Source organism: Pagrus pagrus (genome assembly GCF_965226575.1).
Source record: "Pagrus pagrus genome assembly, chromosome: 17".
NCBI classification, from domain to species: Eukaryota; Metazoa; Chordata; class Actinopteri; order Spariformes; family Sparidae; genus Pagrus; species Pagrus pagrus.
Window position 1 is genome coordinate 1,784,358 of NC_140201.1, and position 15,650 is coordinate 1,800,007.

The 15,650-nt window shown below is 39.8% G+C and overlaps 1 protein-coding gene and 1 long non-coding RNA gene across 4 annotated transcripts; one reads left to right on the forward strand and one right to left on the reverse strand.

Annotated features, from left to right (window-relative positions):
* Positions 1-745: 745 nt before the first annotated feature.
* On the forward strand, positions 746-14,902 carry LOC311273034 (HLA class I histocompatibility antigen, alpha chain G-like). 3 transcript variants are annotated; one of them, XM_084379887.1, is made up of 11 exons: positions 746-1,145; positions 7,414-7,686; positions 8,700-8,990; positions 9,305-9,589; positions 11,995-12,117; positions 12,406-12,429; positions 13,208-13,240; positions 13,574-13,606; positions 14,086-14,142; positions 14,225-14,250; positions 14,591-14,902. In XM_084379887.1, the coding sequence occupies exons 2-9, from the start codon at positions 7,491-7,493 to the stop codon at positions 14,121-14,123; spliced, it is 1,023 nt and encodes a 340-aa protein (XP_084236013.1). In that variant the 5' UTR covers positions 746-1,145; positions 7,414-7,490; the 3' UTR covers positions 14,124-14,142; positions 14,225-14,250; positions 14,591-14,902. The 3 variants fall into 3 exon arrangements, with proteins under 3 accessions (XP_084236013.1, XP_084236012.1, XP_084236011.1); XM_084379886.1 differs by having other exon boundaries at positions 746-1,136; XM_084379885.1 differs by lacking the exon at positions 746-1,145 and adding an exon at positions 4,177-4,332.
* On the reverse strand, positions 1,483-3,243 carry LOC311272329. Its single transcript, XR_014624550.1, has 3 exons — positions 2,960-3,243; positions 2,126-2,278; positions 1,483-1,763 (listed from the first exon to the last, which is right to left on the reverse strand). It is a non-coding gene; the product is annotated as an uncharacterized lncRNA (long non-coding RNA).
* Positions 14,903-15,650: the final 748 nt, after the last annotated feature.

Sequence of the window (15,650 nt, forward strand, 5' to 3'; positions counted from 1 at the left end):
TTTAGTTTGTGACTAAACCATGTTAGAAAAGAGACTTCGGCCTCACGCTGGCACTTTTGAGCTGCCATTTTTAAAACTGATCCTTTTCTGGTTTTATAACTTTCTTATATGACACTTTGTATCCACGATTATTTTTTATCTACATGATTCTATTAAATGTACTTAAGTTTAAGTATAAAGAATAATTTAAGTATAATAAATATATAATAAAGTATTATATTTCCATGATTATATACACTGTATACTAGGTATTGACTGATAATACACATGTTGATGATTAGACCGGATTTGTCTTTTTTTTTTTCAAATCAAATCGTTGATCAAATAAATTGATTAAGAAATTAACTTCCTTGGCTCTGATGTAGCCTGCAAGTAACCAGTAATTAAATTATTTGATTCCACTTACTCCACTTATTTAAAAGTGGAGTAAAAGTACAATATTTGCCTCTAAAATGTCGTGAAGTGGAAGAATAAAGTAGCAGAAAATGAAAACACTGGAGGAAAGTACCTCTGAATTGTACTTATTGTAAGAATATATGTAACTTTAAATGTTGTATTTTTTAAATAAATTAAACGTTTGTTTTAAATATTAGAAGTATTTATAAATGTATTATAGCTGTATTTTCTGACCCTTTATTAATTTATATGCACTCATTGCTTTTTTATTTTATTTTATGGACTTTTCCGTTTTCGCTCGCATATTACGTCATGGCGTCACTAGGCGGCGTCAGAACGCTACGTTTTCGAATCCTCTCAGCGGTTTGACGGCGGAGCGTCTCCATCAGATATACTGTGTGTGTGTGTGTGTGTGTGTGTGTGTGTGTGTGTGTGTGTGTGTGTGTCAGCAGGCCGGTCCACTGAGCAGAACAACCGGGACACGTTTAAAAGCGTCTGTCTCCGTGTTTTCCGCCGTTTTCCCGGGTGCTAACAACTCTCCGGTAAGCTAGCAGCTAACAGCTAACAGCTAGCCTGCTAGCTTGAGTGAGAGCGTTACCATGGTGACGCTCCGCGGTAGAGGCAGCGGGCCGCCGCAGCAGCAGAGGCCGGCCAGGAGCTCCCAGTCCCCGGCGCGGGCTCCACCAGAGACCCGGAGCAGGAGCACGGTCATCCGGCCGGAGACACCTGGGCTGTCCACTGTGAGTCAAGTGTGTTTGACCTGGAAGTCTTTTCTGTTTCAACTGTCAGTTTGTTTAACACTCTGATGTGTCCTCTCAGCAACAGGTTCATTCATTTAACTGCTTAAAGTGAGTCACATTTAGTTTTTATCATCACTGTGGAGAGAAAAACGGAAATAAAGTTACCAGGAGAGCTAAAATCATCAAACCACTGCACCTCTGTGGTCACCAGGCAGAGGGAAATAGTCCAATTAACTATTGATTTAGTGGTCACAACTGTAGCCTGGCGATCAATTTTTGCGGCAGGTGTCGTGCCAGAAAACGACTCCCCAACGGGAACGTCCATGGGGTTAGTCAAGGACGAAATTTTGATTTCAGAGGTGGGGGGGACACAAGTTCTTCTAGTTTTCTATTGCTACTTTTAAGTTTACTGTTCCCTTTTTTGGTTTGAATGGTTGTAAAGCATGTAGCAAAACATTATCACCCAATTCTGTGTTTCACCTTGTTAGTCAATTTTACTCCAACTCAGTACCACCAATTTTACACTTATTTTTGGAATATATGGTAAACAGACCTCATTTCTGCTCTTCCATCTTGTGCTCCTTTACTGCCTGAGCATCTACTGACCCCTGGCTGCTGCTGATCCAGCTAAGATAAACATAACAAAAGGTGGAATATCTATGAGCAACTTATAATTTAATTAATTACAATAATGACAAAAAATATTGCCAAATTTATGTCACTCCCTCCCCACTGTGAGTTCCTGACCCAGTTAATGAACTCACTGCTTAGTCGCTACTACTTCTTACCAATAAAATAATACATTTACACATTTACACAGACTTTTTAGTACAGCGGCCTCAATATAAAACTGTACCTGGCCAGTTTGACAAAATATATAGATGCATGGTGTTTGAACTTTGAAAGCTCTGATACAGATTATCATCACCCTAACATTTGTCACAATGCTTAATCTCATGACTAACATATGTTTATTCTTTCAACCTCACCTGTGAGCCTCCAGCCTCTTCTCCTACATCTCCTCCAGCTTCTCCTCCTCTACCTCCTCCAGCCTCTTCTCCTACATCTCCTCCAGCCTCTCCTCCTCTACCTCCTCCAGCCTCTCCTCCTGTATCTCCTTCTGCATCTCTACTATCCGTCACCTGACAAAAATATATTGATGCATGACATGAACAGTGGGACAATTTGGGGAGCAACAATCATCAATTTTGATGATACGGTTATAGAGGAAAAAACTTAGTTTCACAATTATCATGAGTTTGGACGTATAAAATCCCATTTGTAATCTGAGGTTTTATTGTATTTTTCCCTAAATCTTTCATTGTTGGTGTTTTTTTAAAACAGTTGCTGCCTTTCAACATAAAAATAATTCATGAAAGTGTATCTCTTTGGCATTAAATATGAGCTTTTTTTTAAATCTTTGCATTGTTGAGGCTCTACAGTTATAATAATAATAATAACAATAATAATAACAATAATAACAATTAATTTTATTTATCAGCACTTTCAATACAACTCAAAGACACTTTACAAGATTATTGAGAGCTTTGTAATTGATGAGGAGGATGTTGAAGTGGATATGCTGCTTTATTGGGAGCCAGTTGCAGGATGGGTGTAACGCATGAGTTCTAAAGAAGTCTCTTATGTCCACTTTTCTTTTTCTAGACATCCTGGCTGCGCCTAATTACCAAACACACATACACACGCACACACGTACGCACGCACGCACATGGACACCGATTCAAACGTTAATGTAAATGAAACCTCTGATATTACAATCCTTCTAGCTGACGTGACCCAGGCAGAACAAATGCCCAATTTACCGCGGCAGATTAATAAGGACTCCTGGGCAACTAGCAGACCGGTGTGCAAGCAAGATGGAGTGACAGCGGGGACGGCCAATCACACAAGAAACGGCTGAGCCAATCGAGGAGCTTGTGGGCGGTCTAAACTAAGGGAAACAGGCTTCAGCTTGAGCGGCCGTTTTCTGCTTGGTCCTAGTGCTTGACGCGTCTCTGTTTACTATAGCGTAACATTGTTTTTGGACGGTAAAAACTGCAGGGGACCAAAACGGCCTTTTGAAAAAGTGCAGGGGACATGTCCCCTGTGTCCCCCCCCCAAATTACGTCCGTGGGGTTAGTCGTTAGTTAGTTAGTCATTAGTCGTTTTCTGGCACAACACCCATATCCAGGTAAAAATCGATATATCTCCTAATTAAAACACAATTTTTGCAAGAACCCCTTCAAATGTGTTGATCTTAATGCTTAATTCCTTCAGCTTTATGTTGTTTCCTGGTGAAATTAGAAATTTAGGGCCTGTTGAATTATGTAATGTTGAAAAGAAATATCTAAAAAACATACACATGGAATCAGATCAGATTAAATATATTATCTCAATCCAATGAATATTACATATTCATTATTATATATATACACAATATATATTCATTCAAGTGTATCATGGTAGTGACGTTAAGTTATTTAATATATTAATATGTACAATTTAAATATAACTAGTTTTCTTATGTTGTTTCTTATTTTTAGTGTAATTATTATTTTCTTTTCTTAAAAGACAGTAACTGGAATATAATTATTTAGATGTCCTGTCAGTGCAGTGAGGTAAAGTTGTTCAGTACATTTGATAAGTTGCAGTCAGCCTGTGTGTTAACTTATTGTCTCAGTGATGGACGCATGTTGAGGTGGATGTTGTTGGTCTCACAGTTGGACTTGATGAACTTCATCACAACAACAAACCACAAACAGAGGAACTGCAGTCATGGTGCGTTCACTGATACGTGTCACTGTCAACTTTAAGAGAACATTTGTACCAGTGCTCAACTGTCGATTGACATTAGAGTTGAAAGCATCCATGGACTTATTTTAGTAATGCATCCGTCACTGCCATAAATATCAAATCTGGAGTCATCGGTGAATAGAACTTTGTCCAGTCATCCACCGTTAAATTATTTATTTGCGACGTAGCTTCAGTAATTTACGACCAGCTCTTGAATGCACCTCGCAGACCAGTCAGAACCAGGAAACAGGAAACCGTGTACAGGGCTGACAGAGTCAGACCACCGTCCGACACAACTCGACACAACTCGACATTAGAGCCGAGAATGGACCCCTGTTTGAGGGGAGAATGAATTTGATCGCCGTTTTCGTACTTCTGGGGACAGCAGTGGCCAAAAACAGCGGTAAGTTACAGTTTAGACACGTTAATGCGCGACGGATTAAAAGCGAAAGTAAGACATGAAGTTGTGAGGAGCTAAACGACTCAGGACTTCTTTCTGCTTGTTTCACAAAAATGTTACAGCCACATGACTTTGTTTGTTGTTTGTTTTCGTTTATGTAAGAATTTCAGATATACAGTAGATGTCCGTTTCACAAAGGGAGGTAACTCAAACCAGAGAAAGAGAGGTGACTCTAGCCTGTTTCACAAGTTTCTCTGTTCCGCCTCTTTCAGCCGCACACGGTATTTGATTTCCTCATTCATTCAGTCAGCAGGCGAGTTTCGGCGTTATATAGTTCTGCCGTCTGTTTTTTTGAGAAATTCATTGCAAAAGTCAGTCAGTAGGCGACATTAGAAGTTATATTAGGTGGCGACTATTTTCACTACCATGTCCTTTTGATCATGATCCCGTGGATGAAGGCAGCATTACTGCGCAGAGAATTAAATATTCGTCGGGAGATGATGATCAGACCGCGCATAGATGTTCTTGCATTTCCAGGCAATTATCTTTTTGAGCGGTACCGTTTCACGTCACAGTCCATCATTTACATACACAACCTAATCCGTCCTTACATTCCCAACATTACCAACCGAAGTCATGCTCTCACATCCCAGCAGATATTGTGTGTTGCGCTGCGTTTTTTGCAAATGGGAGTTTTTTATACAACGTCGGAGATGCAGAGCACTTTGAGCAAGGCAACTGTATGCAGAGCGGTCAGAAAAGTGTGCCTCGCCCTGAAACGGCTAATAGATGAGAAGACATTTATGTGTGTGAAAACAGCATTATGTTGGGGATAAAACAACTGTACAGTCAAACAGCCACTTAATATTTACTTTACAATGTAAAACATGATCAAAATGAGGTACCCCCGTGAGATTATGCTGAGGTCTTACCTGTTTGAACAATGTTTTTCTGTTCCATCTTAAGCTGCTGCCAAGTGCGCTTCTCCCCCGCGGGATTGCACCTAAATGAAATAAATTAATAGGCTCCCACTCAAGCAGTTTCCCCCTGTAATATTATTGTGATTGCAAAGGACTACATTTAAACTTACGCATTGACCCGAGCACCAATGTTGTCCCACGCCGTCTCCCTCTCTTTTGCTGCTGCAGCGGTGTTTCACTTCCTTCTAAAAACCTGCTCAGACTCACCGTATGAGCGCATTAATATTTTCAATTCCAGTGGGGTGAAAAACGTGGCCCTCCTCTTCCCCGTTGCCATGGTGACTCGGGGCTCCATTGACGCTGTCTTTTTATACTTGTGGCGCACGCGCTTAACTCCAGGAGAAACTACTCCGAGTTGATCAAACTAACTCAAACCAGCTGTTCTGGAACCGAAAACTCAGAGTTTCCTATCTCAGAGTAGATCAACTCAGAGTTCAAGGTTAGACTCAGAGTTTGTTGAACCTGCTTTGTGAAACGGACCCCTGGTCATGGTGAATCTAAGTGCTGTATCGTAGTCAACTGGACTTGTTTCAGTGTGTTGAAGATGTTTCCCCTCTCATCCAAGAGGCTTCACTTCTAACTAACTGGAGGAGCTGCAGGCTTTTGAACTCTGTGTGGGAGTGTAAGGACAGGTGAGCTCTGAGTGTCAGAGTCGTTAGGGCCACTTGTGGGTCGGTGACCCAACCGGCCTTCATGTGGGTTGCTATGGCTCGGTGAGCCCAGGTGTGAATGGGTGATAAACTGTCTGGGGAGAGACTCAGTACAGCACTGTAGGTGGGTGATAAGTGATGAGGCCACCTCCTCTGTTCAAAGACGGTCCTTCCAGTTTGACGTAGATGGATTATTTCACTCCTCTTTCAAACCATCTGTCTTCTCTGGCCAAGATGTTTCCATTGTTGTCCTCAGATGAATGATTTGTCTCCTTCAGATGTGAGTGGACAGCAGAGTCTTGACCTGAGGAGTTGGCCCTCCTGTGTTGTGCCATTCATTTATGGAGAAGTTGGTTTTTTCCCCAACGTACAAATTTGTGCAGTCCTGCTGCGTTGAACAGCATAAACTACATTACTCTGTCTATGCCTCCTGGCTGTTTTGTCCTTAGGATGGACAAGTTTCTGCCTCAGCAGACAAAAAACACAATTCACAGGTCTGCTAAATAAAATGAGTACATTTAAAATGTCTCAATAGCTTTTGCCAATTTCTGTTTTTCCAGTTTTCAGGTTTTAATAAAAGTCAAATATGATTTTTAATCAGTATCTCTAAAAATATGGCAGGAGGGCAATCTTTCAGGCCACTTCATTCTGTGAATGTAATATTTTGCTCAAATAATAATTCAATGAATTATGCACATTTCATCTGGACTTTTTCAAGCATTTCTGAAAAAAGTATTTCTGTGAATCAAACCTGAAGGCAGCAGCATGGAGACAATCTGTAAAAACATGTTCAGTAGTTTCTCACAATCACAAAAAGCACCTGACACATATTGTCTTTTACAGGATAATACCTGTGTACAAGTTTGAATTATATATTAATTAGGCAAGAGAAAGACGGTGCTCCATTGTTCTCTATCTAAATAAAGTCACCTATATTTACATATGGGAGTTGTGATATGATCAGGATGATTTCTAATACAAGTATTAGTATCAGTGCACTTTCTGTACAGAAACTCCATTAATAGTCACAGGGCATTCACTTAAAGTCAATCAAGATGTATGCTTTGTGCTGAAGATGCTATACTTTGGGGTATAGATTTGATAACCATATCAAGCTGTTGTTGAGAAATGTTAACACTATGTTTCTCTTAAAAAAACCTCATAACCACACAATTCACCAACATTCAACAGTTGGACACCGCAACAGAAAATTAAGACTGACAGTTTTCCAGAAAAAGTGACAGGGGAAAATATTGCATATACTATTTGTATTCTTAAGGAGTCTTTTAATCCAGTTGTTTTTTGTAATTTGGCGTCAGAGCTTCAAAGCCAAAGTTCTCGGTCTGTTATTTCCAAAAATAAAAGTACAACACATCTCCACCGTGCTGCTGAAGCTTTAATATGTCAGATCTAATGGTTCTTATCTAAGAAATATCTGTCTGTGTGACTTTCAGAGAGGCATTCCCTCCATTACATCTACACGGCCCTCTCCAAAGATGTCGGACTCGATGGCATCCACAAGTTCACAGCCATGGGTTTGCTGGACAACAGGATGATTGACTACTTTGACAGCGAAACTCAGAAGAGAGTTCCCAAACAGCCCTGGATGAGAGAGCGACTGGAACAAGAGTACTGGGTCAAAGGCACACAGTCCCGCCAGAGCAAGCAGCAGTGGTTCGAACGCAACATCAACATCCTGAAGGATCGTATGAGACAGAACGACACAGGTAAGATCCATGAAACATGAAGGACCAGGACGCTTTTCAGTTAATCAGTAATTATTCAGAAGTTGCACTCGGCAGAGTGGAGGTGTGAATCTTCACTGGCCTCACTATTCGATTATGATTCAGCTAGGCAAGGCAAGTTTATTTGTATAGCACAATTCAGACACAAGGCGACTCAAAGTGCTTTACAGGCGCATACAATTACAGTAAAAGCATTTAAAATACATTAAAACAAAACATTAAAACAAGTTAAGAAATAGGAAAGTAGGCTAAAATAGAATAGATTTCCTATGCCAGCTTCCTGGTTTTTTGCTGGATTTACCTCCCATTGTTCTACTTGTCACTCGTCCCAGTGCACTTTATATTTATCCTTAAGACCCGGTCGTCACCGTGAATTCAGTTTGTTTACGCTACAAATTCTGAAAAAGCAGCCAACCAGCGGTGATAACCTTAAGAGACCCCTTGTCTCCACTTGGTTCCACTCGGCCCTGAGTTGGCCCCAATCCAGCAGTAAAACAGCTTAATAGGTAAAAACACCTTTTCTTCCTGTTAGCTCCGGCGTTCCCAGAACCCGGTATTACTCTGCCCTGAATTGGTCCGAGTCGCCCAGCTATCACAATGATCAACAGAAATCCAGCAAAAATTACTATTCACAATAACAGAAAATAAAAGTTACATTGCAGTTCAAAGCCTTAAAATTGCTTCAGTGAAAGGCAAAATAGAATAGGTTTCTTACGCCAGCTTCCTGGTTTTTGCTGTCAACAATTCGAATGCAAAACAATTCTTGGTGCATCTCAGTGTACGGCCTCAGTGGTCTATATCACTGTACATGGCTACTTTTCATCATTTAAATTCCCCTTTTATCCAGAGAGTCCTTCCAGAAATCAGACTACAGCAGTTTACAAAATAAAAGCTGCATCTTTTCAATACATAAACATGACAAAAACAAAACATTTATCCGTCTGCAGTGCCTTACACACTTTTTCACTGCCCTGGCCTTTCTTCTCTGGTTACAGATGTCCATGTTCTTCAGTGGATGGTTGGCTGTGAGGGCGAAATGCAGCCGGACGGCAAGATGAAGTTCTACCGTGGCGTGTATAGGTACAACTATGACGGAATCGACTTCCTGTCTTTTGACGACATCCACACAGTCTGGGTCGCCCCAATCGAAGCAGCAGTAGAGACCAAGAGGAGGTGGGATGATGACGATCACCTGAAAGATAAAACCGAAGGCTACCTGGAGAATGACTGTATGCAGTGGTTGAACAAGTTCTGGGATTACGGGAAGAAACAGCTCCAAAATGCCGGTATGTATTACTGAAGGCCTTTTCTGTGTTTTTAATTTAATTTATAATAGAGATAACAATAGTAGCACTAGTGATCTAATTACTGCTGTGCCAGTTGTTAAAATATGAATCATGATACTAACTGGACATAAAACAGTTGGGATTTACATAACATCTGTTTAATTTTTGTTTGACAGACGACTGAAACAAATAATTTCTGTCAGCCTGTAAAATGTCATTTTCAGCTCCAGTTGTGGCGAAATTTCCATCGATTCTGATCAGGATTGATCGTATTTTATCAAGCCTGAATCTCAAGTTACGGTTTGTCTCTCCAGCTGAACCTGAGATGTACGTGTTTGCACGGGACACCAAAGTGGAGACAAACATCCTTTTGACGTGCCTGGCGACAGGTTTCACCCCGCAAGACATCATCCTATGGATCAAAAGGGACGGCCGCAAACTGTATAGAGACGACGGACTGTGGAGCTCGGGCGTTCGACCGAATGAAGACGACACGTTCCAGAAACGAGACAGTGTGGAGATTTTGAGGAAGGACAAGTCCAGATACACCTGTGAAGTCATTCACGAAGCAACCGGCTTGAATGTGAAGAAGGAGTGGGGTAAGAGTCTTCTTCTTGTTTTTACTCCTTTCTTGTTTGTTTTTTAGTTTTCACATTTTTGCAGAAAGCAAAGCTGCCTGTGACATGTGTCAAATTAAATTGGACATAAAGTTTCTTCACCACGTGGAAGCTTCAACTCAGGTTACCTTGAATGATAATTTAGGTTTATTTACACTTTCAGAGATAAGAGGAGCACATCTGGGCACTTTCTGGGTGACTAAATCCTACGGCTAGTCAGACAGAAAATCATTTTATGTTGTTATTGATCTACGATCGGCATCATTATTGGGGCAGCACCTAACGATTCTTTTTTGGATTAATCTAACTATTATTTTTTCATTACTTGATTGACATGACAACGAATTTACCCAAAATAACATTTCAAAACTTGTCATTTATATATCAACAATTTATTCAATAATCTTCAATCAACAACAAGGGCGTTATTCTCCAACTAAAAATAGCCCTGTTTTAACTGGTAATCTGTGTAATTCTAATATATGTTGAGTTTGGGTGAGGACAAAAAGAAAACGGGACTGAAGGATTCACACTGGATGCAGGTTTCTCTATTCATTTTAATGAGGGTGGTCTTGGCTGTGGCGGGGCTGCCGCAGGGAGCTCCACAAAATAAATGTGCAGGCCGACATCACGAACTGGTGGCCAGTCACATAAGCTGGTGATCGGACTATGACTGAAGCCACAGTGTCACGTAGTATCGTGTGTGATCACTCAGTTTGGCTTTGTGCACCAGTTTGAAGCACATCCATGGATGCTGACGATCACTGTAGGACCTGTGTGTTTAACCTACCGTGGCAGAGACATGACCGGAGATCATAAACAGAGTAGAACAGGGCATGTTATTTAGCATGGACAAATACTACAGAGGGAACAAAACTGACTTTTCTCTGTGTAGAGTTAAATTTCACTTTGACTCAGGTTTGTTTTTGAGCTGGTTTGGGACACAGCAATGATCTGCCTCATCCTTGTTGTTTACTGTTATTTTCAATCTGTCGATGAGGACAAACAATCAGTTTTTGTAGGACCAGCATGCCAGTAGCAGAACAACGTAGCAGCTTCGTCTTTAGGCAAACTGATCAGCGGGAGTCCCAACACGTCACACACATGGACCATGGAGTAATGCTCCCACACCTGCTGTCTTGCTTCTGCTGCCGTCTCGAGAAATCGCCCTGGGATGCTTCTGTTTCAAGTGCTCGAGCACGGCGGTCGTACTGCTGTGATGAACCATTTCTAATTTGCAGAGCTTGCAGAGCACCATTAAAATACTTTGGATGATCGTGGGCGAGGTTTTTTCACTTCAGCTCACTCTTCGGTGGAGTCTATGCTCTGAATAGGTGCCACCATCACCATTGCCACCACGCTACGTAAATCGACGTAATTACATAATAGATTGCATTGATTACGTCGCACCAGCCCGAGTCATTATATAGAAAAAACTCATGAAATAGGTGTTGATAGGTGGACAAACCTGAGTAGAAAACAGGACAGTTTAGCTCTACTTCCAAAGTTACTTTGTGCAGTTTATAAAATTCATTATTAGAGTGTAAGTCAGCTCAATTTATGTGAATTATTAACAATACATTGCCCTCTGCTCCATGCGGTCTTCCAAGTGGACAGACTGTTAAACCAAACTCCATTTTAAAATCAGGTGTTTTATGGTAGGGCCTTATATTTGTGTTGTTTTGAGTTGGAGTTACAGCGTCACAGAGACTCTTCTCTGATTCACGTCGATCTGCAGGCACAATCGGCACAGGTTCACCTTCACAACTCAAGTTTTAACCCAAAAGTGACGCCTGCCTGCCCTTATCTGTATTTTAAGTCATTAAGTTACAGAAATGTGTTTAAATTCAGGGAACACAACAGCATTACTACAATAAAGTTGAAAAAAAATATGGGTTACAATCAACAGTAAGCCATAACTAACAGACTAAGACCAGGAGGAAATCCTTTATTATTCATTTATTAAGAGCCCTCTAAAAGCTGCAGATCAATAATTTATATAATTTATAAATTCCTTCTTCTCCAGAGGATCATTGAGTCTGAAACATTTGCCTTCATAGAAGAGGGGGCTGGATGAATTGTGTGTTCTTGTCACAGAGAGTATAATAAGTCACAAGAAACAATATTCACAAGTAAGAAGATGTTTGAACTTGAAGAAGGTGAAGAATAATTTCTCAGACATGTCACAGTCTCCTCTCAGATACTTTAACATCCTCTTTGTCTGATCGTTGTTTGTCAAGTTCAGAACAAACGACTCAATTCATGTTACTTTATGTAACCAAATTTCAGATTTACTACTCAGCTTCTACATTTTCATTCCAGACATCAACTCGAAATTTGAACTAACGAATATTAAACTAACACAAAGATCTTTTTCTGTGTTTTAGATCACTCAGTTTCTGGCTCTGGAGGACCCATCATCATTGGTGGGGCAATTGGAGGACTCTTGGTCCTGGTCCTGGTCGGGGTAATCGCTGTGGTGCTGTTCTTATTCAGGAAAGGCATCATTGGTAAGTGAAATATATTTGCATTGTCTTGTCTACAACACAAAGAGCAGTGGAGTGGAAGGTGAAAGTTTTCTTCCCTTTAAAAATCAGTTATTATTGAGAATTCAGCTTCATAGCAACATTTTTCCAACATGTCGACGTCAAAATCATTAATATGTAATAATACAAATCCCAGATGAGTGATTCTGAACTACAGTGTTCAGTGTAGTGCATTTACACCAGCTACAAAATACTTGATGATTCAGTGATTCAGTGTCAATCATACGTGTTAACATTGTGTTTCTTCTACAGGAGGTGGACCTAGGGGATCCCAAGGTAACTACTTTATTCCTCTTAAAGTCAACTGTCAGTCCATCTCCCTGTCCAGCTGATCCTGTCCAGCTGATCCTGTCCTACTTGACTGTCCTGAGGTGGTGTTTGAGTTCTCAGACCTGGATTGTCAGGATACACTGAATTACTTAAAATGAGACTCAAACGAATCTGTTAAAGAATTGAGAGAGCCGTTACCAGAACATTCAGGTAGCAGCAGGTCAGTCAGTTGATTTTTGACTTTAACCTGTTTTAATGACAGTCATATCAGCAGCAGCAGGTTCGAAGCATCAGGGCGAAAAATGTGAAGAAGAGACAGTAGGACAGACAGGATGACGGCCACTTTTCCACATATTCAGCATTCTTTCCTCATATAAGTTGCCAAAGAGACGACCTGCTACCACATTACTGTTGTTTGGTCTTGTAATGTTGTGGAACATTACCAAACTGTCCCCCCATTCACCTCTGTAACTTTCATACAGACGGCGAGGTGGAATAACAGCCCAGTATATAAAAGTGTGAATGAGGCTTGTGTTTGTTCCACTCTGCCACTTCCTTTAAATCATTAAGACATCCAGCAGAATATTTTCAGTGTCAGTGTTAATTTCTGCAGTTTTTAATTAGTGCTTTTAGTGTACTGTGATGTGGCTTTTTGTAGTGATCTAGAGTTAATGAATTATCAACTGTACAGTCCTGCCTGACGTGTGACTGGTAATGCTCACATCAGAGTGCACAGGGTCACGCTGTGTCATTGAGATTTACCTAAATCTTCTTTTCTTCACAGAGACTTCCGGGAGCAACTCCACTCGCCCCTCTAGTAAGTGTTTTCCTCAACTGATTTAATAATGTCAGTGTTGATCTGTGGAGAGCTGAATGTTTTGTTTTGTGCATCGTAAGAAAAGTGAAATAAATAATTGAGAGTTGGGACAGCTGTGACGTCAGAAACAAGAAAACTGGATCTGTGTTGGTTTTGATTTAAGTGATTTATTAACAGTAAGAAAAATAGTGAACAACAACAACAGCCTCTTTCTTTCACTTCACCCTGCTCAGGCTGTAACCTCTGGACAGTGAACTTCACATAGACTACAACAAAGTTATCTGAATGGACCAAAATAGTTTTTTTGAGTTTAAACTTTGTCTTTCTTTACAGATGAACCAGCTGAAGTTAACATTCCACTCAATGGTAAGTGTTTTATTTCTGTGCTGTAGATTCTGATGAAGGTAGAAGTCTTATTTCTGAACATTTATATCGTTATTGTGCTAATGATTAATATTGTATATTTATATGTAATAATATTAAATTTAAAAAGTGTTTGCCGTGATTACTTTTCAAAAAAATAAACAAGCATTATCAGTGATTTATATCCTGTTTAATTTAATGTTGATGAGCCTCAAACAGTCTGAAGGTAAAGTACCAAAAACAGATTGAAATAAACAAATGCACTCTGTAGTTCTTGGGAATAAATGTTAATGAGGAGAGAAAGATCTTCACTGACTGAATAAACTGAATAAACAAACTGACCTTAAAGGGTTTGTATTATTACGTCATTAATATTGTAAATATTAACATTCTCACTTTGAATTTCTTCTGTAAAACTACAGAGTGTCCCTTTAACATTATGGGCCCTGATATTGTGTGTGTGTGTGTGTGTGTGTGTGTAGGCACCAACAGCAACAATGGCCCGGCAGCTGTAACATGAGATAACACCAGTGACAAGGGTAAGTGTTCTCCTCTTTGAGCTAAGTTATCTGAGTGGATCAAAATAGTTTTTGTGAGTTTACACTTTGTCTTTCTTTACAGATGAACCAGTTACAGTTCCACTCTTGGTAAGTGTTTAATTTCTCTGCTGTAGTTTCTGTTAAAGGTAGTGTAGTCTGTGGGGTTGTTTTTATAGTTTGGCTGAGCTGATCTTTTAAGTAGAGAAATGATAAATAAAATGTGCCTTTGGCTTCACAGTTTGGTTAAAACACATTCTAGTAAGTCGCAGTACAATAATAAAAAGCAGCTCATGCGCAGACAACAATAATGAACATGGTGAATTCAGCAGTTATTGTATTTGGTATGAAAGACTTTCTGTTCTTCAATTTTTTTTACCTGCAATTTATGCCTCTAATGTTTTAAGTATGTGCTGTATGTCAAGAATAACACTTGTGTTCATCTCTGCAGTGAATACTGGACAAACCCAGCCCAGAGCCCAGTGTCCTAAGGGAGAATGCAGACGATTAAAGTCTGAAGATAATTTTCATCAGGGAAGAGCGACGCTGTGAAATTTACCAAGACACCAGCTGAAATCTCTTTGAAATCTAAAGGGGAAGTGAGAGACGAGGACAGACCGTCTTTTACCTCCAACATGTTACCTCCTCACATGATTGTATTGAGGATTACTCTCTTATTTGTCCGAGAAAAAAACGCTGGATTGTACTTGAGTTTATATGTTACTTAAGATGTTGTTTTTTAAATAAATGTTACATTTTCTTATTTTCGTTTTGGACTTTTCCTTTTTCACACGCATGTTACGGCATGACATCACTAGGTGGCGTCAGAACGCTACGTTTTTGAATCCTCTCCTTTGTTCCTGTTTCTTCTTTCTATTTTCTCCTGTCGGTCGATTGACTGTTCTTCTCTTTTTTGAGTGTGAATTGTGAAATCAAAGAAGCACTTGTTAAATAGATAAAGCAAAATATTCTGAAATCGTTGTTGGATTGAAGTGTTTGAGAAGTGATTCACCAGCTTTGAGAGAAAGAAATCGAACTGGCAGCTGAGTTTAACCCAACTGGTCCTTTAAAGGGCCGATACAACCTGTAAAATACACCAAGAAGTGACTGAAGCTTTTGAGTTTGTGACTAAACCATGTTAGAAAAGAGACTTCGGCCTCACGCTGGCACTTTTGAGCTGCCATTTTTAAAACTGATCTTTTTTCTAATTTTCTGATATGACTTCTCTGTCAAAATGCATTTCTGCTTCTCTTTGTATCCACGATTATTTCTATCTATTCAATTCTGTTAAATGTACTTAAGTTTAAGTATAAAGAATAATTTAGATATAATAAATATATACTTATATTTCCATGTATTGACTGATAATACACATGATGATGATTAGACCGGATTTTTCTTTTTTTTTTTTTCAAATCAAATTGTTGATCAAATAAATTGATTAAGAAATTATCTTCCTTGGCTCTGATGTAGCCTGCAAGTAACCAGTAATTAAAATTATTTGATAAAAG

What these genes read in the sequence shown, in the direction of transcription:
- LOC311273034 (XM_084379885.1), top strand. Translation starts at nt 4,278, where the DNA reads ATGAATTTGATCGCCGTTTTCGTACTTCTGGGGACAGCAGTGGCCAAA. An exon ending in GAATGTGAAGAAGGAGTGGG is followed by an intron (nt 9,590 to 11,994) that starts GTAAGAGTCTTC and finishes TCTGTGTTTTAG; the next exon opens with ATCACTCAGTTTCTGGCTCT. An exon ending in TGGACCTAGGGGATCCCAAG is followed by an intron (nt 12,430 to 13,207) that starts GTAACTACTTTA and finishes TTTTCTTCACAG; the next exon opens with AGACTTCCGGGAGCAACTCC.